The sequence below is a fragment of the Schistocerca cancellata genome, chromosome 3, assembly GCF_023864275.1.
Source record: "Schistocerca cancellata isolate TAMUIC-IGC-003103 chromosome 3, iqSchCanc2.1, whole genome shotgun sequence".
In the NCBI taxonomy this organism is placed as follows: Eukaryota; Metazoa; Arthropoda; class Insecta; order Orthoptera; family Acrididae; genus Schistocerca; species Schistocerca cancellata.
The window spans coordinates 842,950,086-842,977,627 of record NC_064628.1 but is presented as its reverse complement, the minus strand read 5'-3'; the positions used below and the strand labels follow the sequence as shown (position 1 = coordinate 842,977,627).

At 41.3% G+C, this 27,542-nt stretch overlaps 1 protein-coding gene across 1 annotated transcript in view; it reads right to left on the bottom strand.

The window, feature by feature from the left end:
* The window catches only part of LOC126175899 (sideroflexin-1), a 137,164-nt gene that overhangs the window by 71,244 nt on the left and 38,378 nt on the right, over positions 1-27,542 (bottom strand). The window contains exon 4 of the mRNA XM_049922957.1: positions 4,735-4,833. Within this exon, the coding sequence (XP_049778914.1) occupies positions 4,735-4,833 (99 nt within the window). The remainder of the gene's footprint in view (positions 1-4,734; positions 4,834-27,542) is intronic.

The window sequence follows — 27,542 nt, the reverse complement described above, 5'->3', positions numbered from 1 at the left end:
GCTCTTAGTGGTGGAATGTTTCTTCTTTAGAGATCACTTTCAATTTTGAGGCATTATAGTGTATTCCATGTATATGTACAACTTCGTTTCTCTATTAAGTTATATTATTCAGTATATAGGCTGGTAATTACTTAGAAGTTAAACATTCTCACAGAGGGTTGCTTGTCCAAGCTTTTTTTCCTGTTAACTAAGAGTATGGTGGTCGCTATCTTTTCTTTTCACAACTTTTTTTGAATAGAATGTTCTTCATAAATCTGTGAATCCACAGTTCACCTGTTTAGTTTCAAATTCTGCTGCTCTTCTTCCAGTTTTGCAGCTAAATAATTACTGTAGTTCTAGGTCTAAGACTGACACTATCTTTTTTTTTTTACACAATACACTCACATTACCTGCAACTGCCTTTCTTAAATTTCAGAGCAATGTTGAACTGTTTCCTGTCATTGAGTGTTTCTTCATCCTGCTAGATCTGACTCATAACTATGTCTATTCACCATTTGCAATCCAGTAAGTGTCTAATCTGAATGGCTTATTGTCTTTTATTTACTGCTGTTGTTTCCACTTCTGGTTAAGTCAAAGTGTTTGCATGATTACTTTTAGAGAGGTTACCAGAAGCATCAAGTAAACACTAATTATTGGAGAATACAGCCAAACTTACAAACATGACAGCATTAAGAAATGTAGTAGTCTCTTAAATGGTAATATTCCATTTCAACAATGAGTAAGAATTGCAAGAGTAGTATTTTGTGAAAACTTTAGCTAACAGTGCTGCTGAACTCCAAAAATCCACTACTATTTTGCGTAGCAATAAATAGGAACAAATTATTTTATTTCCACTAGACTTTTATGATTGATAGAAAATTACTGCTGTTAAATATAAATGATTAGAGTGTCATAATAGGTTGCACATTGTGCAAGCAGAAATGAAACAGCATAGCATATTGTTCATTGTGTGTACAGCTGGTACTAGGGAATTCACTGAAGTGTGGGTGGAGATGTGCAGTCTGGCATCATTGATGTTTCATGAGTAGTAGTAGTAGTAGTAGTAGTAGTAGTAGTAATTTTTTTTACATATTTCACCAATGGTGAACATTTTTTTAAAAAAATATTCTTACACTACCACACTTTTTGTCCAACAGATACACAGTGGTCATAAAAACTTGCATGGCACTCTGTATCAAGGACTTACAGAATATTGAACACTGAGTACTATATTTCCATTTCCATTTAAAGCTATCTTCAAATATAGCTCATTCATTTGATTTACTTTTCATCTCACTAGCTCGGTGTTGGTCTAAAAGAATGACAACATCAAACGAAGAGCTTTTGCTTCAGGACAGGTGGTCTTTTGAACAAATTAAGACATCTTCTACATTTAGTTATTTATTTTGAAGGAGAGCAGCAAGAATCGGTATGTAGTTTTGGCCTACTCGAGAAGATGTACGTATTTTGGTCCTTGGTGTGACTCCGGGACCTATTTAAAATACACAAAACCCTCCATTTTCTGCTTTCTTTTAAAACTGCAGATTCCTTAAAAGAGCCATCTCAGGAGAGAGATTAGAATATTAAAGGATAATTTGAGAGCCACGTTATTAGTGACCAGATGCATCGAATAAGCTTAAAAATATAAAACATTTCAAGCAAATAAATTTTTGTTAAAATTGTATGAAAGAGTTAACTAAATCATTTTTCTTACCTAACAACTGGATATCAGCTGAGGCCTTTTCACCTTGTGTCATCAAATGGTTTTTTTAGTCACTATTAAAGTGTCAAAAGGCTCTGAGTCTTTCAACTTCAGTAACACAAACGGCAATGATGCTGCTGCTGCTTTAGTCAAGCTCCTTTGTTGATCCCAGTGGCTGAGCAGAACCCATTCCAGACCTCCCTGACAAAAACATCCAGGAAGGTGCTGGGAACGAAGCTGAAGGCTTTCATTTCTGTCCTCAGCTGACCTAGCTACAAGACTCAGATAGTGGTGACAGTGACAGCCGAGCTCTAATTATATTATGGGAAAGATGCACAAAAATCAATGTCTAATGCTTCCATTGCCTTGTACAACATTAAACATGCAGGGCACTATGCTTCTACAAACACAACTGCACAAGAAGTAAGAAAGTAAAGTCACTCCACAAGATGACACAAAGTGTAAGGAAAGACACAGTGACTAAGAAAAAGAATAAGTACACAGTTCTTCCACCAAAAGAACATGTGAGTATTTACAACATACATTAAGAAAAGGCTATTCATAAGACCTATGATGTTAATGCTATGGATATTGTTAGGGACTCTATAAAGGAGGACAATTTAGTGGATCAAGCGCAGAATGTAAAAACCCCCTCATCCAGAAAATTCTAAGGTCAATATAACTTAAACACAATATGAATTTTTCTGGTTTTAATAGCAAGCCAAATAGTAAAAATTATTTGAATGATACAAACTCTCCAACTAAATCTAACCTTCAACATATAAAGATTATGTTGCACAGTAACAAGCCTTGTCATACTAGAGTGTCACAAAAAGTTGTTATTTAATGATCGGTAAGTATTTACATTAAACATAAACATGGTGAAAATACTTTAGTCATGATTCAAAGCATACAACACCACACACAAAGCTCATTACATACAAAGATAGATAAAAATTGAAAATTGTCAATAAAAACAGTTGGTGATAGATTAACTAGCATGTCTAGAAGTAATATGTGATATATTTAACAATTTCATTTAATCAGTAAAAGTGACAAGTCCAATAACCACATTTGAACGTTAATTTTTTTCAGAAAAAAATCAATGTTAGTTTTGTAAATAAGTGGAACACTGCTATAAAAAAACAATATGGTATTTACAGAAGAACATATCTGTGCTGTTTACATATATTTGTTTCCTTAAATGGTATAATTATCAAATGTTGCAGCACATCTTTACTTTCTCTCTTTCCCACTGCATGTATGAACATAAAAAAAGATTTCAAAAGATAAAAGATGATGGTCAGTGATCATTTCTCTAATATAGTCATGCACTCCCTAGTTAATTAGATACTACAACTAAACAGCAAAAATCACAAGATTAATAACTTTTTAAATAAATTGTTTGCTACAAAGCACAGAAATTACATATATCACTTCTATACAAAATTCTGTACTCCATTTTCAATGCTGAGCAGCAAATTATTCCCTTTTTACTTCTTTTTCTGAAAGAATTACACACTATTTTTTGCTTTATTGTCTGAGAAGGAAGACATAACTTCCTTTCTCATTTTTTGTTGTAGACCTACAGATTCTGCAGATTAGACTACCAATAACAAAATTGCACCATACGACCACAAAAGAAACAAATAGTAGAAATATAAATGTGTTTCATTGGACCATGTATTGGGTGATCACAAAGTCAGTATAAATTTGAAAACTGAATAAATCACAGAATAATGTAGATACAGAGGTACAAATTGACACACATGCTTCGAATGACATGGGGTTTTATTAGAACCAAAAAAAATACAAACGTTCAAAAAATGTCCGACAGGTGGCACTTCATCTGATCAGAATAGCAATAATTAACATAACAAAGTAAGACAAAGCAAAGATGATGTTCTTTACAGGAAATGCTCATTATGTCCACCATCATTCCTCAACAATAGCTGTAGTCGAGGAATAATGTTGTGAACAGCACTGTAAAGCATGTCCGAGTTATGGCGAGGCATTGGCGTCGGATGTTGTCTTTCAGCATCCCTAGAGATGTCGGTCGATCATGATACACTTGTGACTTCAGGTAACCCCAAAGCCAATAATCTGGGGACCTGGGAGGCCAAGTATGACGAAAGTGGTGGCTGAGCACACGATCATCACCAAACGGTGCACACAAGAGATCTTTCACGCATCCAGCAATATGGGGTGGTTCTAATAAAACCCCATGTCATTCCAAGCACGTGTGTCAATTTTTACCTCTCTATCTACATTATTCCGTGGCTTATTAAGTTTTCAAATCTATACTGACTTTTTGATCGCCCAGTATATGAAACTCTGCAGCCTATTTATTGGCAAAAGCCTACAAAAATGTGGTAGTTACACCTAGGAACTTTTATTGTTCTACAATGCACATATTTATTATGATTAGTGTGTATTTTGCAGATAGTGGTATGATCAAGAGACTGAATACCAATAAAGAAAGAATGAATCAATCAGTCAATCAAACTAATCACTCAGGACTATTCTGTCACTGGCCACGATGGAGGAGAAGTCAACTACGATAGTCAAGAAGCATGTCAGGTTTGGTAGCATGCTTCAGAGTTTGCTGATACCCACAAACTGATTTCTTTCTTAAGCTCATAAGACGGACAATTGTGTTTGTGTTGCCCACTATTTTCAGTTCACAATAATGTCACTAACAGTGGGTGTGGGGACATATGACAAGTGAAATCTCTCTTGCGGAAAGTCCAAAATTCCGTGTCCCTATAAAATTCCCTATTCGAACTTATTCAATTCCATCTGCTAACTCAGTTCCGTGGAAAATACTACTACAATGTTGACAGTAAGATTGCAAACACTTACTCTCGAGTGCACAACCTGCCATTATGCACAGTGCACAGATTCCTTCTCCTGCATTTCACTTTTTTGTCAGGCAGTGAATTATAAACAGATAACATACATCACAATGCTAATTCCACAGGAGTACTGTGGAAATCAGTAATGCAATTAAATAGTCTACAATTAAATAAATAAAAATTTGTTCTCCATCTTACGTGTTTGTCACTGGAGAATCACCACTTCGATTTGTGTAATTAACCAATGCATTGAAAGACTGGTTAACCCATTGCCAGAAAACAACTGCTCCAGTAGACCTAAAAATAAAAAGAATACATATTATAGGCTAGAATTATTATAGTAGAAATGTGTCATGTTTCAAATACAAAATATTTTCTTATGCCACTGTACATATTGGCAAAGTAATTACTAATTACAGACTGAACATCCTAGCAACCCCCCCCCCCCCCCCCCCCCCCACACACACACACACACCTATGACTACTACCTTAACATTTCTGGCTTCTTATTAGAATAAGAAAGTGAGAAATATTGCTGATGTAGGAAGTGTGGCAGTGTGAAGGGATTAAGGCACTCAGAGCCCAGTTCAAGGACTACTCAGCTTTCCCAGGAAGGAAAGGAAAGGAAATCAATATTTTTTTCGGTTTGCCTTCCATCACTTCACACTATGGTTGACATTTCCTCTATCTGTAAGCTTTACCTGTCATTCACTCCAACCCTATGTTGTGCTAGAAAACGGTCACCTGTATCCTAAGGAAAGTAAATTTACACCTTTACCTGTTTCTACATGTTACCATCTACTATACTTTTGAAAGTTGCTTAACAAGAGCGTGTTACCATGCAGCATACATTTTCAACATATTTCTCCAAAAACCGGAGGCAGATAGTTGCAAACTAAACGTTCTGATGGTTTACATGAAAGCCTTTCTCTCACCAAGTTAATATTGTTCTCTGCATCAACCCCTAAGGCCCATTCAATAATAATTAAAATGAAGGGAATTCACAAAACTTTTGTTTTCAAATGGAAGTGCTCACTGCTACCTGTTACAGCTTACAGCCATCATAATTTGGACTCTCAATCTTTTCCCAAATAATTCCAAGTAAATGCTGTTGTCATTCCCAGTAGCACTCAATGATCATTATTATCATGTGCTCTTTTTCTGCACAGTGTGGCACAGAGGCTATGGCACTGGACTTTTCTTAATTAACTGTGCCAGGACTTCAGCTTTCCTGCAGAGAATCAGAATCAATTTTCCTCAGAAAAAGATGATCATTCTATTATACAATTATGAAATGAGGTACATGGATGAGTAATTTCTGCAGGAAGTTCTGGATTGTTAATTATGGGTTCTGGGGCTCTTGTGATATCTGTACTGAACTAAATATATTAAGTGTTGTTGAACAGCAGTATTAGTTTGTGGCAGAACTATCAAGATTAAAAGATGGAAGAAAATGCCTAGATGAAATGAGTTGAAGGAGAGCAGGAAAAGAAAAAAGAATTTTAGAGTATATCAGCCAATAACACAAGACAAAAGGAATAAATACAATACCAAGAAGAAGCAAGCTATGTAGGAAGTAGTACAACTGAGGAGGGAATGGATGGGCAAACAGACAGAGAATGGAGGAAGACAGCAAAGGTAACAGGAAAGTACTGTATGGTATAGTGAAGGGACTGGGGTAAAGTTTCAGTGAAAACTCCACTATGCTGGATGTAAATGACAAGCAGTGTAAAAATAGTATTGTGAAATCCCTTTAATTCCAGGTTGTATAGCTCAAAAGGAAATGCCAATGAAGAGAGACAACCACCATGGTAACAAATCTACAAAGCATTTGACTTGGGCAGAAAGAGTATCCACACTGAGCAGAATGGCCGGCCGCCTCATTTCCACAGATACCAACGTGTCCTGGGATCCAGAGGAACGTCACATAGACGCCCCCCAAGTGGAGCAAGTGGAGGCAGTCCTGAATCCGGTGGACCAGAGGCTGGACAGGGTACAGAGCTTGGAGACTGAGGAGAGAGCTGAGAGAATCTGAACAGATAACATACTGTATCCGCTGATGACGATGAATGTATTGGACAGCCTGGAGAACAGCGTAACACTCCGCAGTATAAACCAAACACTGGTCGGGAAGCTGAAATTGATTTGGGGTGTCGCCAACTACATAGGCACTAGTAGCAAATTATACCAAAATTAATTACACAGTACTGCCAAATAAGTGTTTTAAGTATGTGTGCAATTCTGGGTTATGTTTGCCTTATTTATTATCTTTTAAGTAATTTTCTTATTTCTCTGTTTTGCCCTTCCGATTTTTAATATGTCTTAATTATTTTTATTCTGATAAACTGCATGTTGATAACTGTTCAACATATTTTTGTTTCTCTGACATCTCACTAGCACGAGTAACTGACTTGTTAATTTTACTGAAGAAAAATTACATCAAGAAAACTAAAAAATATGACAGGATTGATAACTGCAATTAACCTTTGGAGAAGAGGGGAAGGAGAGGAGGATGTTTACTACTGCCAAAGAACATACATAAAAAGGCTTCCTCACTTGTCTGCACTACTGATGTGTCCATCTCATCCTGGGGTCTGAATGACCTGCCTTTCCTTTTCAAGCTTCCCCACTTTAACAGTTCAAAAAGCTAGGATAATGTCAATCACTTATGTGCATATATCAGCAGTACTGAACACTTTGCCTCCTGAATGTATGTACTGGCCAACTTTAATAGCTGGCATGTCAATTTGCCTTCCATCACTGGTGGCAGACAGTTCACATTGGTTACATGACATCTCAGAAAAACAATCAGTGTACCAGCCCGAAAATGATGCCACCAGGCAGTCTACCATGAAAGTAGCAATGATATAAGTTATCACTGTGTTGCTGGAAGATTTCTATACACACATTCATTCCGATTGCACTTGTGACCTATGGTTAAAGAGTACCTACTCCAGTGATACATATTTTTAGAATAACTTCTCTTAATTTAGCCTATGACTGAGATGCACAATTTGCAAATTATATTTGTCATTAAATCTGTGTGCCTGGTGTACCATTTGCCACTACATTAAGATATTGATAACTATATCTGACAGCTATGAACTATTGGATTAGTAAGGAAAGCTAATGAACAACTGTTAAAAAAGTATAGTTGCATTAAAATATATGAAGGCTGAATAATTAGAGGATTTGCAGGAACAGATAGAGGAAAAACTTATCCCATAGGGACTACAAAGACAAGATCAATATCGGTCAGCCCACAGAATATTTTGATTCATGTTAATCTATTTGGATAATAAAGCTGTAAGTTAGAGCACATAAATATGCAGTAAAGTTACTGGCCTCTGTAGAACAGCACTGGTAAAATAGCCGACTGGATTAATGAATGGATCCAATTATGTCGGAATGAAAAAATGTCATTGAGGAAGCATCTGTCTTATTACAATTATGTTATAGTATACTGAGTTAGGTTTGAATGATGAACCACAGCTGGCACCCAGGCAAATTGTGTGATTCAATTAATTCCTTTTGCAAAAGATTTTAATTTGACTGATATTAATGCTCAGCTAATGACACCATTTATGTGTGATTTGATCCACCAGTGTACTGGACCTCAGTCTAAGATATATTTTAACCATTTGAAAAAATGTTGCTTTATTTGGGTTTTACAAGGGGGGATCAAATATAAACAGGATTTTTGTTCCTGAACATCAACAGTTGGTAGGACTGGCCCCACGCTTCTGCTATGCTTAGGTGGGACCATTACAAGTGAGGAGAGCATGCTGTTAGATACTTCCTACAGTTTCATCAGTAACGATCACAATGTCTGAGCAACAGATGCACCCTTCCATTGCGCAATGTATAACTATCAAATTTCTTGCTCGTGAAAGAGTTACAGCAGCATAAATTTGCCAAAGATTGACTGCGCAGTTTGATGACTAAGCATTATCAAGGACACCTGGCATAGAAAGTTCAAGGAAGGACAAGAATGTGTGGAAAATTAGCAACATGATCGCCATCCTCGGACCAGCATAACAGACAATAACATCCATGAAGTTAAAGGCATTATTGACGATGATCGACAGGCGTCGATATCAGAAATCGCACAAAAAGTTGAAATCAGTTATGGGAGCTGTCCAGCAATCATCACCTACACTTCCATAAAGTGTGTTCCACATCAGTCCCTGAACTTTTGACTGAAAATCTGAAGCTGAGACGTTTGGAGGTCCGTCAGAGGCTTACAGCAAGGTTTGCGGAAGAATGTGACGCATTTTTAAGTCGGATAGTCACCCGCAATGAAACGTGGATTCACCACTACACTCCAGAATCCAAACAAGCCAGTAAGGAGTGGCAGAGGGAAGGGGAGGCAACAGCAGTGAAACCCAAGACTCTACTGTCACAGCTGGCAAGGTTCTTTCAATTTTTTTTTTTTTTTTTTTTTTTTGGGTCAGCGAGATATTTTGCTGACTGATTTTCTGCATGAGCAACACACAATCAATGCTGCTTACTACTGCGAACTATTGAACAAAGTGAGAGCTGAATATCACTGCAAAAGATGAGACCAATTGATTTGACAGGTCATCCACCTCCACAACAATGCGTGACCCCATACTGCAGCTCTAACTGTCTCCAAGCTACAGGAAATGCACTGGCCTACACTTTATCATCCTCCTTACAGCCCAGGCTTATCACCCTGCAATTTTCATTTATTTGGACCACTTAAAGGAGTTCTAGGAGGGCAACGATTTGAAGATTACGAGAGTGTGGAAGAATGCATGTGCATCTGGCTGGTGACACGACCCAGTTCTTTTTATAATGAAGGCGTCAAACAGCTGCCCATACGCTGGGACAAATGCATTTCCAAAGCAGGAGACTATGTGGAAAAATAAATTATAACTGCCTTGAGTTTTTCAATAAATGAACTTAAATAAAAAATAAAATCCCATTTATATTTGATTTGCCCTCATACATGACAAAAACAGGTTTTCCTGGGACGTTTTGGAAGTGCATCACTTCTATATTTTAAACTCATATGAATCAGTTCAAACTTTTGTGAAGGTAGATAAATAGATAACGTCAAAAAAATTTTTTTTAATTCAATAATCTTTACTGTTGTCGATATAAGATGGTTTACAAATGAGCTAAAAGTAGCATGTAAAATTTGTTCTTACGTGAACTGCATGTGCAGAAGCAGTTTAAAGTGAATCAAGTAAATAAAAAAAGGCATTCTTATGACAAAATTGCAAACATGCTTTCAAAAATGCAGTTTCACTCAGATTTTATGTGAAATAACACGTTCTTACAAGTTCTGTCTATGCACGCCACTGCTATGTTTCGAACCTGTGCAAATCGGTTCAAATTTTGTAACAAGCTAAAAAAATACATGCAACATGGTTCAAAGGATGAAGAAGCCTATACCACATCATTCATCACCCAAGTCAACAAAAAGAAACGTTGGTTGCCAAGCTATGGTGGTCTAAAGTCAGTATTATGGTAGAGTAAAAATTTGGTACCAGAATGAAAAATACTCTTATTGTCGCATAAAAAAGGTGAATATGTACTGGGCAGAGTTGACTTATTCCACAGCTCCACAGATATTTAAATCAAAACATGTTGACATATCTGCACTTTTTTACAAGTTTAACTCTTGCATCACAGTGCAGTGAGCTCTCTCAGACCCACCCCTGACACATGTACAGTGACGTGTGTGAGAACAGTCAGACAGTGGGATGCATCTACAATAGGAAGTATCCTAGAGTGGGGGTGCTTCTATAATAGGAAGTATCCCAACATATGAGTAACTTACATACCCAAAGATGCGAGGAGTTGATATTTAAATCAGCCACCAACAAGAAGAAGACTCATCCAACAGCCACTCTAAACAAAATGGCAAACTGTTGTGCAATGTACTACACACAAGTCAAAAATAATATGGAATATACTTATTTCTCTTCTGAAGAAACGCTTTCCTTGCCATTGCCAGTCTACATTTTATATCCTCCCTACTTCGACCAGCATTAGTTATTTTTCTCCCCAAATAGCAAAACTCATTTACTACTTTACTACATTTTCTAATCTAATTCCCTCAGCATCACCCAAGTTAACTCTACTATATTCCATTATCCTCATTTTGCTTTTGTTGATGTTCATCTTATATCCTCCTTTCAAGACACTATCCATTCCATTCAACTACTCTTCCAGGTCCTTTGCTGTCTGACAGAATTACAATGTCATCAGCGAACCTCAAAGTTTTTATTTCTTCTCCATGGATTTTAATTCCTACTCCAAATTTTTCATTTGTTTCCTTTACTGCTTGCATAATATACAGATTGAATAACATCGGGGACAGGCTACAACCCTGCCTCACTCCCTTCCCAACCGCTGCTTCCCTTTCATGCCCCTTGACTCTTATAACTGGCATCTGGTTTCTGTACAAATTGTAAATAGCCTTTCGCTCCCTGTATTTTATCCCTGCCACCTACGGTATTTGAAAGAGAGTATTCCTGTCAACATTGTCAAAAGCTTTCTCTAAGTCTACAAATGCTAGAAATGTAGGTTTGCCTTTCCTTAATCTAGCTTCTAAGATAAGTCGTAAGGTCAGTACTGCCTCGCGTGTTCCAACGTTTCTACAGAATCCAAACTGATCTTCCCCGAGGTCGGCTTCTACCAGTTTTTCCATTCATCTGTATAGAATTCGTGTTAGTAGTTCGCAGCTGTGAGTTATTAAACTGATAGATCGGTAATTTTCACATCTGTCAACACCTGCTTTCTTTGGGATTGGAATTATTATATTCTTCTTGAAGTCTGAGGGTATTTCACCTGTCTCATACATCTTGCTCACCAGATGGTAGAGTTTTGTCAGGACTGGCTCTCCCAAGGCCATCAGTAGTTCTAATGGAATGTTGTCTACTCCCGGAGCCTTGTTTCGACTCAGGTCTTTCAGTGCTCTGTCAAACTCTTCACGCAGTATCGTATCTCCCATTTCATCTTCATCTACATCCCCTTCCATTTCCATAATATTGTCCTCAAGTACATCGCCCTTGTATAGACCCTCTATATACTCCTTCCAACTTTCTGATTTCCCTTTCCTGTAGGCAGTATCTATCTTACCCCTAGTGAGATAAGCCTCTACATCCTTACATGTGTCCCTTTAGCCACCTCTGCTTAGCCATTTTGCAATTCTTGTCAATCTCATTTTTGAAGCGTTTGTATTCCTTTTTGCCTGCTTCATTTACTGCATTTTTATATTTTCTCCTTTCATCATTAAATTCAATATTTCTTCTGTTGCCCAAGGATTTCTATTAGCCCTCGTCTTTTTACGTACTTGATCCTCTGCTGCCTTCACTACTTCATCCCTCAGAGCTACCCATTCTTCTTCTACTGTATTTCTTTCCCCCATTCCTGTCAATTCTTCCCTTATGCTCACCCTGAAACACTGTACAACCTCTGGTTTAGTCAGTTTATCCAGGTCCTATCTCCTTAAATTCCCACCTTTTTGCAGTTTCTTCAGTTTTAATCTACAGTTCATAACCAATAGATTGTGGTCAGAGTCCACATTTGACCCTGGAAATGTCATACAATTTAAAACCTGGTTCCTAAATCTCTGTCTTACCAATATATAATCTATCTGATACCTTCTAGCATCTCTGATTCTTCCATGCGTACAACCTTCTTTTATGATTCTTGAACCAAGTGTTAGCTATGATTAAGTTATGCTATGTGCAAAATTCTACCAGACGGCTTCCTCTTTCATTTCTTAACCCCAATCCACATTCACCCACTGTGTTTCCTTCTCTCCCTTTTCCTACTCTCGAATTCCAGTCACCCATGACTATCAAATTTTCATCTCCCTTCACTACCTGGATAATTTCTTTTATCATATCATACATTTTATCAATTTCTTCATCATCTGCAGAGCTAGTTGGCATATAAACTTGTACTACTGTAGTAGGCGTGGGCTTCGTGTCTATCTTGGCCACAATAATGCGTTCACTATGCTGTTTGTAGTAGCTTACCCGCACTCCTATTCTTTTATTCATTATTAAACCTACTCCTGCATTACCCCTATTTGAATTTGTATTTATAACCCTGTATTCACCTGACCAGAAGTCTTGTTCCTCCTGCCACCGAACTTCACTAATTCCCACTATATGTAACTTTAACCTATCCATTTCCCTTTTTAAATTTTCTAACCTACCTGCCCGATTAAGGGATCTGACACTCCACGCTCCGATCCGTAGAACACGTTTTCTTTCTCCTGATAACTATGTCCTCTTGAGTAGTCCCTGCCTGGAGATCCGAATGGGGGACTATTTTACCTCCGGAATATTTTACCCAAGAGGATGCCATCATCATTTATCCATACAGTGAAGCTGCATGCCCTCGGGAAAAATTACGGCTGTAGTTTCCCCTTGCTTTCAGCTGTTCGCAGTACCAGCACAGCAAGGCCGTTTTGGTTAGTGTTACAAGGCCACATCAGTCAATCATCCAGACTGTTGCCCCTGCAACTACTGAAAAGGCTGCTGCCCCTCTTCAGGAACCACACGTTTGTCTGGCCTCTCAACAGATACCCCTCCATTGTGGTGTACCTATGGCATGGCCATCTGTATCGCTGAGGCTCGCAAGCCTTCCCACCAATGGCAAGGTCCAGTGTAGTTACAAATATTAATAGCATGTGACAGCTTTGCTTTGGGGTAATGCAATATTGCAGACTGGTGATAGGTTACACTGTAGGGATGATCAGCTTATTTGTGTGAATTGTGAAGCAGTAAGAGCCTCCAAGTGAGCAGAAGATCTTGGGTGTTAATTTGTATGTAAATGTTGAGCATGGCTAATTTTAAATGCGCTGGTATTGTGGAATGAGAGGTGAGTGAAGCAACTCAAACTGCACTACAAATATAGTTATATAAGGAAAAAAATGTTATGGAGAAGAACTGATGCTGATTACTATGTTACATTACGCAAACCCAACACCACAGCACCGACAAATACAAACAATGTGGAGGAGAAGGCTCTACACAGCTTTGAAAGAAAGCAGTGCACACAGTAGAAAAATGGATCCTTTTCATTTCCTCCCATAGATTGCTGTGACATTGGGCTAATGTACCTAAAATATGCAACATGCATTACCAAGTATTTTGAGAATTGTTCACATGATCTTGCATCAAAAACATGTGTTCACCCTTTTGTAACAATAGTGAAAACAAGAGCCAGAGCAGCGCAGAGAGGGAAAACAAATGAAGAGGTAGTACATTAAGATTTGATGACTAACGTGTGTGTGTTGCGCGTTTGTGTGTTTTACATTTGTACAAGACAATGAAGGAAATACCACAAGAAAGCATACCATATAAATTTTGATAAGATTGTGCAAAGCTGTTTTTCAGCTGGACTATAATAAATCCAAAACCAAATGGATATTAAACAATAAATTTAAATAATTTTTCATTTAATATGATAAAATAGTGATTATCTAAACCTGTAACTACAGTAGAATGATGATTATCTTACTGCAAAGTAAGTTGATGAGAGGTGGGAATGGGCAGTTTTTGGCTTCCAGTTATACAATGGTATTTTGTTTTGTTTCATTTTGTTTTAGGGCACAAAAACTAGGGTCATATGCACCTACGTCAAAACTGCAGAACATGGAGACAAAGAGGAGTTGAAAACAACTACACATCAATTCCAATTGTCAGAAGAGATGACAGCTAAAAACTGGGATGTGGAGAAAGGTCTATAAAATAATCCATCGAAAAATGGAGGTTCAGAACTAAAAGCTGAATCAACAGCCCATGCGTTCTTCGCTAAAACAGCTGATAACTCAGACGGTAAACACAAACAGGGATGTAGACAGCTAAAAAAAGAACCGGAATGTAGGCGGCTAAAAAAAAAAAAAAAAAAAGGGCATTCTGTCAGGAAATGGCACACAGGCAAAGTTGGGCACAATGTGCACAAAGTGGTGGTGGAGCACCCCTTACAAATGGCGATGGCTAAGGAGACAGTGCCCAATATGCAACCTAGTTAAAATGATCTCTTGGTGAGAGGACCAAGAGGAGGTCGTCCAAGCTGCTGGGAGAGGCTTAAAATGTTATTTTTTGATACAATGAGCCACAATCTATAGTCCACGAAGAGTGAAGTTCAAACAGCTGCTCGGCTTTCACCCCAGTCAGTCCACTATTTTATTGCCACAAAGGATTAATTATCATTGTTATTCCAGTTCAGTTGTACAAACAAGTTTTAACATAATCTGGTTTAAAAGAAAATACTCTTACATGGCAGCATAACAGTGCTGCCAACTGCTGTATTTCAGTAACAGCGACACTGCATCTTTGCAGCAATGTACGAATATGTGTGCCCTCAAGATCAATCAAGCTGTATACAGCACAATTAAAACTTTAATTACAGTTTGTAAAAACACTCTGAAATCAGTATGGAATAGTTAACAATACAGGGAAAAAGGCAGACTACAACTCACCAAAAGATGACCGTCGAGCTGCAGACAGGCAAAACAAAAAGACTGTTACACATTTAGCTTATAGCCAAAGCATTCTTTAGAAAAAGCACACACACACACACACACACACACACACACACACACACACACACACACACACACACACCTCCCCCCCCCCCCCCTCTCTCTCTCTCTCTCTCTCTCTCTCTCTCTCTCTCTCTCTCCAGGCTGCAAAACTGTGTCATAAGCACCTTAGTGAAGGGTAAAAAACTGAAATTTAAATCAGCAGCAATGGGCGCAAAACTCAAGGAGGGGGGAAACAAAAAACTGAAGGAAATCTTACAAATTGCTATTGAAAGGGAGTTGTTTTCCCTGAAAAGAGCTTCAAATGACTGATGTCACCTCACTGACACTGATAAACTCAAGGACGTGATCGGGTGAGAGTGTCATCTGCTAGAAGGGAAGATATATCATGCGACAGCTGTAAACTGGTGTGTAGTGAATTAAAATACGGGCGCTGAAGTAAAAGGTGTCTCACCATCCATGGCTGAGAGTAGTGGGGACAAAGCGGATCGCCACTTAAAAGATGTCGATGGCTAAAATGACAGTGCCCAATCTGGAGTCTAGTTAATATTACCTCCTCCCAATGATGAGGCTGGAAGGAAGAAGTCCAAGTACAGGAAAGAGGTTTTATGTCCTGTAATTTGTTTTCGGGAAGTGCAGACCGATGTGTGTGCCATAAAAGAGCAACATGACAACATAAAATGCTCCGTAGATCAGCAAAGGGAACCATGTGAACAGTGGGCTGAGGAAGAGAGACTGCAGCCTTTACTGCTATATCGGCTGCCTCATTTCCACAGATACCAACATGCCTTGGGATCCAGAGGAATGACACAGAGATGCCTCCCAAGCATGTGGAGGCAGTCCTGAATCTGGTGGACCAAAGGGTGGATGGGATGAAGAGCTTGGAGGCTGAGAAAGGAGCTGAGCAAATCTGAGCATATAATATACTGCATCTCCTTGTGGTGACTGATGTATTGGACAACCTGAAGAACAACGTAATTGTAAAAACCGAATACTGGTCGGGAGGCCAAAATATAATAGGGGTGTCGCCAACAATATAGGCACTCCCAACACCAAAGGTGGTCTTTGAGCTGTCAATGTAAATAAATGTGGCATTCTCCATTTGTGCACATAGAGCAGCAAATTCCCAACGATAAACTATAAAGGAGAGAGGGGGAGGGAGTGGGGGGGAGGGAGGTACTATCCTTGGGAAGCTAGCAAAGGTCACTGAGAAGGTAGGTCCAGGGGTGAAGCTAAGGTGGTGCCATACTCCCATTTGTCAAGAAAGTTTTAGGAAATTGGAAGGAAAGGGAATGTAGTAGTTGATGGAAGTAGACTCCCAGGGGTAGTAGCGAGGAGGTGCAGCCTGCACCCTAAATCCATGGAGGCGTCGAAAAAAAGGGCATGGGTCAGATGAAAAGGCATTGAAGACAGATGACTAGCTTAACGGCTCAGGAGGACAACTCAACAACTGGACAGCGGAGGTTCAGCAGTCACAACGTAAAGGGTCTCCACAGGGCTGGTATAAAAAGCTCCAGATGCTGAACACAATCCACAGTGGTGGACAGAGTCTAGATGCCGAAGAATAGACAGCCATGCAGATGAGTAAACTGTGCTTCCATAGTACAATTTCAGGCACACTAATGTGTGATATAGGTGGAAGAGGACCATTCAGTATGCTCCCCAGAAGGTACCACTCAGAAAATGAAGAGTGTTGAGGGATCGTAGACAGTGAGTCGAAAGATATATAATGTGAGAAGACCAGCGCAGTTTTCTGTCAAACAAAAACCTACAAATTTGGCGACAACCACGAACAGAAGGCCAACAGGGCCTAGATGCAGGGAAGGCAGATAAAACTCCATAAAATGCCAAGAATTTACGCAGACGGTCTTACTGGAAGAAAATTTGAAATCGGTTTCAATGCACCATGAGTTGAGGCGATCGAGACATCCTTGAAGACATCATTCAAGAAGGCTGGTCCATTGAAGCTGTAGTAGACTGGAAAATTGTAGACAAAGAGAGAGCCCGAGACACTGGGAAGGAGACAATCCATACCTGGATTTATGGCGAAGGCAAACAGTACAGCACTTAGCACAGACTACCCTGTTTTCTTGGGAGAAAGTACGGGAAAGAGTAGAGTTCACCCACACCTTGAATGTGTGCTCTGTCAAATTCACGGATGGAAAGTGGTAGATGACCTCGAAAGCCCCAAGAGAAAAGTGTGTGGAGGATTCTGGTCCTCCAACAGATATCATATGCCCTCTCCAGATAAAAAAATACAGCTACCGTTTGGCATTTCCTGAGAAAAATGTTCACAATATAGGCGGAGACAGCAACAAGACTGTCAACTGCACAATGATGCTTTCGGAAACTGCATTGGGCAGGAGTTAAAAGGTTTTAGGGCTCCAGCCACCAGCCTAAATGGCAACTTAACATATGCTCCAAAATCTTACATACACTACTTATGAGAGAAATGAGGCAATAGCTAGAAGGGAGATGTTTGTCCTTTCCAGGTTTCAAAACAGGAATGATGATAGCTTTCCGCCATCTTCTGGGAAAGGTAATACTGGTCCAAATTCGATTATAAAGGTGAACGAGGTAATGCAGACTATAGTATGATAAATGCAGCAACATTTGTATGTGGATGCCATCCGGTCCTGGGGTGGAAGAGTGAGAGGAAGAGAGTGCATGTTGGAGTTCCTGCACAGAAAATACGGTATTATAGCTTTCGCGATTTTGAGAGGAGAAAGCAAGAAGTCTCATTTCCGCTGCTCATTTCTTTGGTAGAAAGGCTGGTGGGTAATTTGAAAAGCTCAAAATCTCAGCAAAGTGTTGACCCAAATTAGTTAGAAATTGTGACTGGGTCCATTGAAGAATGTTGCCCGACAGTTAGCCCAGAGACTGGGGAGAAACTAGATGTGCCAGATAACTTCTACTCCAAACTACAGATGTGGGAGTGAAGGTGTTAAAGGAGCTGGTAAAGAAGTCCCAACTTGCCTTCTTTCTATCATGGATGACGCGATGGCATCATGCACATAACTGATTATAACAGATACAGCTGGCCAATGTAGGATGATGGTGGAAAATGGGAAGAGCCCTTCTCCGCTCACATATCTCGTCACAACATGCCTCCTTCCACTAAGGAATTGTGGGGCGCTGGGGCAAAGGGGAGGTATGAGGTGTTTAATGTACCACAGCTGTAAGAATGACTTCCATAACATGAGTGACCTGCTCATCAATGCAACGAAATGGACAGTCATCAAATGTTGCTAGAGAGGAGGAAAGTGTCCAACTGGCTTGGGAAAACTGCCAGCATCTCGGGCGCATAGATGGCAGTTGTGGCTGTAATCAAAGGACACACAGAAAATGGTCACTAAAATGTGTATCAGCAACCATTCATAGTGCCAAGTTAGCTGAACAGTATCTGACCAAAAGGTCCAAATGAGAGTAGGTTGACGAGGAGGCAGACAAGAAAGTAGGTTCCCTGGTGCTGAGACAAAAAAGATCCACTCAGTGGAAGAGGTCACTCAATAGGGAGCCTCTCAGACAAGGACATGGAGATCCCCAAAGCGGGTGGTGGGTGCTGAAGTCCCAACCAGCAAAGATGGGGGTGGGAGCTGACCAAGGAGGTGAAGGAGATCGGCTCTTGCCATTGGTGTGGACAACGGAACGTATATGGGACAAAGACAGAAGGTGTATCCAGAAAGGGAAAGACATACAGCAACAGCTTAGAAAGAACTGTTTAAGGGGATTGGGTGATAATGGATAGTATCATGGAGAAGACTCTTAAGCCCCTGTATATGGAGTACCATCAACAGAGGGATGATCAAACTGGACTGATTGGAAATGTGGGAAGACAAAGCGATCATGGGGACATAGCTTTGTTTCCTGAAGACATAAGATGACCGGGGAGTACAATCATAAGAGGATCAACAATCCCTCCCAACTGGAGCAAATTCCATGAGTATTCCAATGGATAATCAACATAGGGTAGACAGAAAGGGAGAAATCTCACCACAGTTGCCATCAACGATCGCTGAGAGCTATCGGCCATTGGTGTGGAATGGCATTCAGCCAAAGACAGAAAATCCTGATCCATAGGTTATTCGGGGGCAGCTCCTGCCACCAGTGATCGGATGGTTTATCAGCCGCCAGTGGTGCATCTCAGCGACATGGAAGATGGCTGCAGGTGGCTATTGCTGGGTGGCACTGTAGAAGAGACATGCCATGGCGGAGAAGGAGAGTAACTTTGTTTCTTATGAGCCTTCTTGGAAGCAGGATGTTGAAATGAGGGAGGAGTTGATTGTTGCAAGGTCTGAATATGTAAAAATCTTCACGAGTAGAACCTATTTTGGAAGTCCGTGCGTCCGATTTTTAGGGCCCTTGATTTAGTAGGAGCTGATGAAGGTTGAGCCTTAGAGTGAGTGGGTGATAGCAGGGAGGCTGAATGGGTGATCTTTGGGCTGGTTGATCTGATGACTGTGGCGCTATAGGTGAGATCGCAAGTCTGCATGGCTACCTCCTTAGTAGGTCGATGAGAGGCGAGGCGAGAACAATGTTATACTGACCCACTGGGAGCACAGTGGGCTTTCTACTGGCGAGTAACTTATGAGCAGCAAAGGTAGACACCTCTTCCTTCATTTACATTTCCTGAATTATTTGTTAATCTTTAAAAATAGGGCAATCTCGAGAGGAAGCAGCATGGTTGCCCATACAGTTGATGCAATGAGGGAATGGAGGTGGACAATCACACTCATGGTCATCCCTGCCACAGAAAACGAATTTGGCCATATTGGAATATGACTGGCTGGTATGATTAAGCCACTGACACCGATAGCAACGCTTAGGGTTGGGGTTGTAAAGGCGAATTGAAATTATCTCATATCCCGCTTTAATGTTTGATGGAAGTTGAACTCTGTCAAATGTCAAGAAGAGATTGCGGGTCAGTACCAATTCATTTTCAACCCATTTCATGACCATGTACAGCGGTTATGCCCTGATCAGACATGTAATTTTGAATGTCCTCATTGGATAATCTGTCAAGTGATTTTGTATAAACCACCCCATGCAATGAATTTAAAGTGTGGTGTGCTTCCACATGGACAGGGAAGGTGTGTAGCAGTGCCTGGAGGGCACTGTGTTTCTAACAACAAGGTGCCATTTTGTAACCAAGAACAAGACTTTACAGGACCAGCAATTGCGTCGACACTTTTCTGAATAATGAAAAGAGTTGACTGTGGAGAAGTCTTGACCTTCTTCAGACTGTGAAACAACTAGGAAGTTTGGCACTGACAGAAGAATTAACTGTGGCTGAGACTATCTAGCTTTCTCTTGTGGGCACAAGTTGAAGTAGAAGAAACCATTACGAAATTATCCCCCTATGATTACCAGCGTCTCCGATGGCATGCTCCTTCCTATTTTTTAAGAAATGATATTTTTATCATTTTTATTATCAAACTGCAATGCCAGACTAAAAAAAATTCTTAGTTTATAAAACCAAACTTACTTTAAAATCCCTGAAAAATCATCATTCAAACTTTCTTCTTCCTCTTCTTCATTGTCATCATTGTCCTCTTCACATACAGATGGTCTTCACTGTCATCGAGAGTGTTACTTATGCCACACTTCTGGAAAGATTTAACAATAATGTCTTCTCTCACTATAGATCATGACAGTGTTATCCACAGTCACACTTGGGCGATTGCAGGTCATTTTAAAGCTCCCTTTGGCATGAATTCACATTGGGTTTCATCCATCATCCATTTGTTCAATTCCTCTCTCACACACAGTTTTAACAGTTTATCAATCAAGAGGTTGCAATTGTGAAGTATTCCTCCCAGAATAGCAGCAAGCTCTGTATTTCCCCACGTCACTTTCACTTAATTGTTCCAAATGACTACTAAACTATCTAGGACAAGAAGAGAATTATTCTCCAGTAAAGCACATATCCTCCTCTCCCACACTCTATAAAGCCACAATTTCATACCAGTCTCTTCCATCCAGCCATCGTCACGTATGTGGCATTCTTTTGCACTTGAAAATGATCATTGGATCAAGTTTAGTACTGTCAGCACAACATGAAAGGATAACAGTGTAGCGCATTTTTTAATGTTCACTTGTTCTTATAGTTACAGTTTTAACACCTTTCAAGCCAACAGTTCTGTTGCTCGGCACATCGAATATCAGAGGAGTTTTGACCATATTCACTATTTGGCTTAGTTACACACTGGATTTCTTTTTATGTTGAATAATAAAGTGATGGAAAGATAATATTTTCTCTTCATACTCTTGTGGCACCAACCAACTCTGCTCTTAAAGTCTGTGAAGTTCCATTGTAGTGCTAGCTTACAAGTGTGTATTTGAATCATTTCCATCATTTTGATGGAGTCCTTGACTCCATTTCATTATGTCATCATCTAGTTTTGACCATTTTCAATTCAGTACTCTATTTGCACATTTAATCTTCCTCTTTTTTTCAGTTGTTCTTTATTAGCCCACCAACTGCAATTTTTTTCCCCCCCTACTGGTGGAGGCCGTTCAGCTGCTCTGTATCTATGTTCTGCATATGCTATTACTTTCAGTTTATAGCCTGCACAATATAAATACCTTTTCTTTTTTCCATTATGAAACTAGCTGGTAACAAAAATATTTTACTGTTGCTGGTAACACAAATCACTTTCAATTCAATTAAAGGTGAAATCTATATACAGTCCGCTGGAACTGTAGATTGCAGTGACACATCATATGCCAAACAGTATTCCGAGTTTGTGATGGAGCGGCGAGAGAGCAACGGTATTAGCAAGCTTGTGAATCCTCACAACTCTTGTTCATTGCATTGGTGCACTGCTGCTGACAGTTGCATGCAATGTTGCCAGATAGAGGTTCCCCCAGCATTGAATATATGGCCACTTTTAAGACTGGCAGCAATTTCAAATCAAATATTCGACATTTTGATATTAATTTCAAGTATTGGATGAACGTGAATTTTGGAAGCAATTTTTTGAAGAAAAAAATAAAATTTGGTAAGTCCTCAGAGATTTTTATGGGTGAGCACCTTATCCTTTCCCTCCCACACAAAGACAGTGATATTAGTGTTAATCATTTCTCCTAATATTACATCTATGAATTTAAATGTGTTTCCAAAGTGTGGTTGATTATTGGCAATGAAATTCATAACATTCTGATCCCTGCAGATTAGGGATTGCCAAGAATTCAGCACACAACCATTGCCCTGGAATGAGTGCAGCAGTTAACTCACATATTTAAAAAACCCTACATACCTTAATTTAAAGGTTAAGTTGGAAAGCCTGAACACTGGCAAATGATGAATACACATTTAATGAGAAAAATCTGGACAGTGGCTAATAGATTTTCAGAGATGACCACCACCAGTCAACTGGACATGTACATATGTACAAAGATTTTTTTTACCTTATGATTGGTTTGGCATTATCCTAGGTGGCTTGGCCTACAATGATACAAGGCCATCCAGTTAGTCTGTCAATGCATCTGATTTTGGATGGGATCTGCCTTGAGCAAAACACAATTTTGTTTTATATCCTAAATGTGTTCCACTGTGGTTGCAGCATCATCAGTGGGCTTTTATTTTATGGCTGTTAAACATAAAGAATGTTCTTTACTGTTTGTAAAAATGTAAATATTGGTTTTTAAAATAATAATTACAAATTTTTGAAGAATACACACAATACTGTATTTTCATACCTTTTTAAAACATGGTGTGGTTTTCTTGAGGCATAGTGTTTTTATAGTGCATGTTGTCTTTCACAGTTTGTCACATGCAGCCATATACAACTAAACGTAGACGAATTATTTAAGCAGAAATTACAATTTAGAAACAGTAATGGCTATGCCTGAAATTAATTAATTCTATATGGAAGGTTATGTGTGTGTGTGTGTGTGTGTGTGTGTGTGTGTGTGTGTGTGTGTGTGTTTGTTTTTTGTTTTAGGGTGCACAACTACAATGGTCATTAGCGCCCAGACTAAGTTAGGAATGCACCGCAAGGCACAAGATTAAAACAGCAACAAAAAGGGACAACACTATAAAAGACAGACAGGTATAGGATTAAAAAAACGGCATAATCAAACATCCTTAGACAGATTTTTCAAGTTGATAAAACGATAACGCGAGCAGCTGCTCCGGGGTCATCCGCTAAAATGACATCCAGAGTACACGGCAGACCAAGATCAACGCGCAGTTTAGTAAAAGTTGGACAGGACATTAAAATGTGGCGTACCGTCAGCAATTGCCCACATGAGCAGAACGGCGCCGGTGCAGCCGTCAACAGATAGCGATGGCTGAACCGGCAGTGTCCAATTCGTAACCAGGCCAAAACGACCTCCTCCCACTGAAAAGGGCACGAAGAGGTCGTCCAAGCCACGGGAAAAGTTTTCAAGGCCCGAAGCTTGTTGTCCATAACTGCAGCCCAATCGGCATGCCACACTGATAAAATGCGCTGACAAATGACCCTGCTACAATCTGATGAAGGAACACAACAAGAAGCAGTCCAAGGCTGGAGGACCGCAGCCTTGGCCGCGGCATCTGCAGCTTCGTTCCCATGGATACAGACATGGCCAGGAACCCACATAAAGGTAACCGGAGAACCGTCATCTGCCAGCTGCTGAAGAGAGCGTTGGATCCGGTGCACGAAAGGGTGAACCGGATACGGATCACTGAGACTCTGGATGGCGCTCAGGGAACCAGAGCAGATGGCATAAGCAGAATGTCGGTGGCGGCAGATGTAAAGAACAGCCTGGTAGAGGGCAAATAGCTCAGCTGTGAAGACCGAACAATGGCCATGGAGCCGGTATTTGAAACTGTGTGCCCCGACAATAAAAGAACACCCGACACAGTCATTGGTCTTAGAGCCATCTGTATAAATGAAGATCATATTAATGAACTTCGAACGAAGTACGACAAAACGGGAGCGGTATACCAAACCGGGGGTAACCTCCTTTGGGAGCAAGCTGAGGTCAAGGTGAACGCGAACCTGAGCCTGGAGCCAAGGTGGCGTTTGGCTCTCGCCAACTCGAAAGGTTGCAGGGAGTGAAAAATTAAGGTGCTGATGGAGGCGTTGAAAGCGGACACCAGGGGGTACCAGGGCAGAGACATACAACCGGTATCGATGGTCGAGAGAGTCGTCAAAAAAGGAACGATAAGGCGGGTGGTCGGGCATTGACAACAGCCGACAGGCATACCGACAAAGCAGTGTATTGCGCCAGTAGGTTAATGGCAATTCACCGGCTTCGGCATGAAGACTCTCGATGGGACTAGTATAAAACGCTCTGATCGCAAGACGTAAACCCCGATGTTGAATGGAGTTGAGGCGGCGTAAGATGGACGGCTGTGCAGAGGAGTGTACGAAGCTCCCATAATCCAGCTTGGAGCGGACGATCGAGCGATATAGGCTAAGTAGGACGGTTCGATCCGCTCCCCACGACATACCACTGAGAACACGAAGGACATTTAGAATACGGGTACAACAGACAGCCAAATATGACACATGTGGAAACCAGCTAAGTTTCCTGTCAAATATAAGACCTAAAAATTTTATTGTCTCCATGAATGGGAGAGCAACGGGACCGAGTCGTAAGGATGGTGGGAGAAACTCTTTGTAGCGCCGGAAGTTAATACAGACCGTCTTCTCGGCAGAAAAACGGAAGCCATTGGCGACACTCCAGGAGTAAAGACGGTCAAGACAACGCTGAAGAAAGCGCTCCAGGAAACATGTACGCTGCGCACTGCAATGGATGGTAAAATCGTCTACGAAAAGGGAGCCTGATACATCAGCTGGGAGGCAATCCATTATTGGATTGATCGCTATGGCGAAGAGAGCGACGCTCAAAAATGAGCCCTGTGGTGGCACCCCATTCTCCCGGCAAAAGGCGTCGGACAGGACAGAACCCACACGTACCCTGAACTGTCGATCCATTAAAAAGGCACGAATAAAAAGAGGGAGGCGACCGCGAAAGCCCCATGTATGCATGGTGCAGAGAATGCCCGCCCTCCGACAGGTGTCGTAAGCCTTCTCCAAGTCAAAGAACACAGCCGCGGTCGGGTGCTTCCGCAAGAAGTTATTCAGAATGAAGGTTGACAAGGTAACCAGATGGTCAACAGCAGAGCGGCGCCTACGAAATCCACATTGTACATTGATAAGTAGGTGTCAAGATTCGAGCAGCCAAACCAAACGAGAGTTAACCATTCACTCCATCACCTTACAGACACAGCTGGTAAGCGAGATGGGTCGATAACTGGAAGGCAAGTGCTTGTCCTTCTCCGGCTTAGGAATCTGAACAACAATAGACTCGCGCCACCATGTGGGAACATGACCCTCAATCCAGATGAGATTATAAGTACGAAGAAGAAAACCTTTACCCACAGGAGAAAGGTTCTTCAGCATCTGAATATGAATAGAATCAGGCCCTGGAGCGGAGGACCGTGACCGAGCAAGTGCATTTTAGAGTTCCCGCAAGGTGAATGGGGCATTATAACTTTCACGATTTGAGGAGCGGAAGTTAGGTGGCCTTGCCTCCTCTGCCTGTTTTCGGGGGAGGACGGCAGGGTGGTAATGAGCGGAGCTCGAAACCTCTGTGAAAAAGCAGCCAAAGGCATTGGAGACATCCTCAGGGGCCACAAGGACGTCATTCGTGACCGTCAAGCCGGAAACTGGTGAGTGGACCTTAGTGCCAGATAGCCGGAGCAGGCTATGCCAGACAACAGAAGAAGGAGTAAAACTATTGAAGGTGCTTGTGAAAGCAGCCCAGCTGGCTTTCTTGCTTTCTTTAATAACACAACGACACTGTGCACAGAGTCGTTTATAACTGATACAATTCCCCACCGTAGGGTGGTGTTTAAAGGTGCGTAAAGCACGTCGACGAGTACGTAAAGCGTCTCTACATGCTGCGGTCCACCAGGGGACCGGTACACGACGAGGAGAACAAGTAGTGTGAGGGATGGAATATTCAGCAGCAGTGAGAATGACTTTCGTGAGCTGTGCGACCTGACTATCGCAGCTTGCGAAAGTTTGATCCTGAAAGGTCGCCCTGGAAGAGAAGAGCCCCCAGTCTGCTTTGGATATGTTCCAACTAGTTGAGCACAGGGAGGGGGTATGATGTAGGAGATGGGTAACACACAGGAAGTGGTCGCTCGAATATGTATCAAAGTGCATACCACTCAAACCGGCGTGCAAGTTGGGTAGTACATATAGAGAGGTCTAAATGGGAATAGGTGAGAGATGTGTCTGAAAGAAAAGTAGGGGCACCAGTATTGAGGCATACAAGATTGAGTTGGTTGAAAAGGTCTGCTAACAGGGAGCCCCTCGGGCAGGACGCTGGAGAGCCCCAAAGGGGATGGTGGGCATTGAAGTCTCCAGTTAACAAAAATGGTGCAGGTAGCTGAGCAATAATTTCCATCATGTCAGCCCTGGTAACGGCAGACAACGATGGAGTGTAAACGGTACAAATGGAAAATGTATAAGTGGGGAGAGTAATTCGGACGGCAACTGCCTGCAGGCCAGTGTGCAATGTGATGGGATCGTAGTAAATATCATCCCGGACCAGCAACATAACCCCTCCATGAGCCGGAATACCTGCCACAGGGGGTAGGTCAAAACGCACAGAGGTGTAGTGTGCCAAGTCATTTGATCGCATGGGTGTAGTTTCGTTTCCTGGAGGGCTACGACGAGCAGACAGTGCAAGCGTAGCAGCAACTTTCAGTCCTCTCGGTTGGAGCGAATGCCACGAATATTTCAGTGAAGAAGTGCCATCGTGAGAAGAAAAAGAAAAAAGAGAAGCAAGAAGGGGTCACCTCGAAGGCGGCTGAGGGCCTGGCTTCGAGCGAGCACTGTCGCCCCTATCAATAGGTGGACAGTCATCATCCATTGGTTCAATAGGTTCATCGGCCATCTTATTAAGATGGCCGGCAGGGGGAGCGTTCTCCGCCGGTGAACGGCCAGATGCTCGGCTAACAGCAGTGTGGCCAGGTGAAACGGATGACGGCCTAGGGCGGCAACCGCTGGGTGGCGCAGGAGAAGAAACGCACCGTGGCGGAGAAGGAGAACTTTGCTTCCTATGAGCCTTCTTGGAAGGTCGTTTAGTGGAAGTACTGGTCGATGGCTCGGAGGTCGAGGTACGTAGCAAGTCTGCATGGGACGGTTCCTTCTTGAAGGCCCGTGCATCTGACTTCTGGGTCTTCGTCTTGGCAGAAGCTGATGAAGGTGCTTGTGTCGTAGGGGTGGCGGGAGGAAGAGGAGACATTGACCAGGAGATCTTAGCACTGGCCGAACGGACGACCGTAGTGCTGAAGGTCAGATCGCATGTCTGCGTCACCACCTCCCTGGTAGTGTGAGGAGAGATGAGGACAGTACTGTATTTCCCTGCTGGGAGCAGCGTGGGCTTCCTACTAGCAAATAGCTTGTGAGAAGCCGAGGTGGACACTTTCTCTTTGACCCGAATTTCATGTAACAGCGTTCTT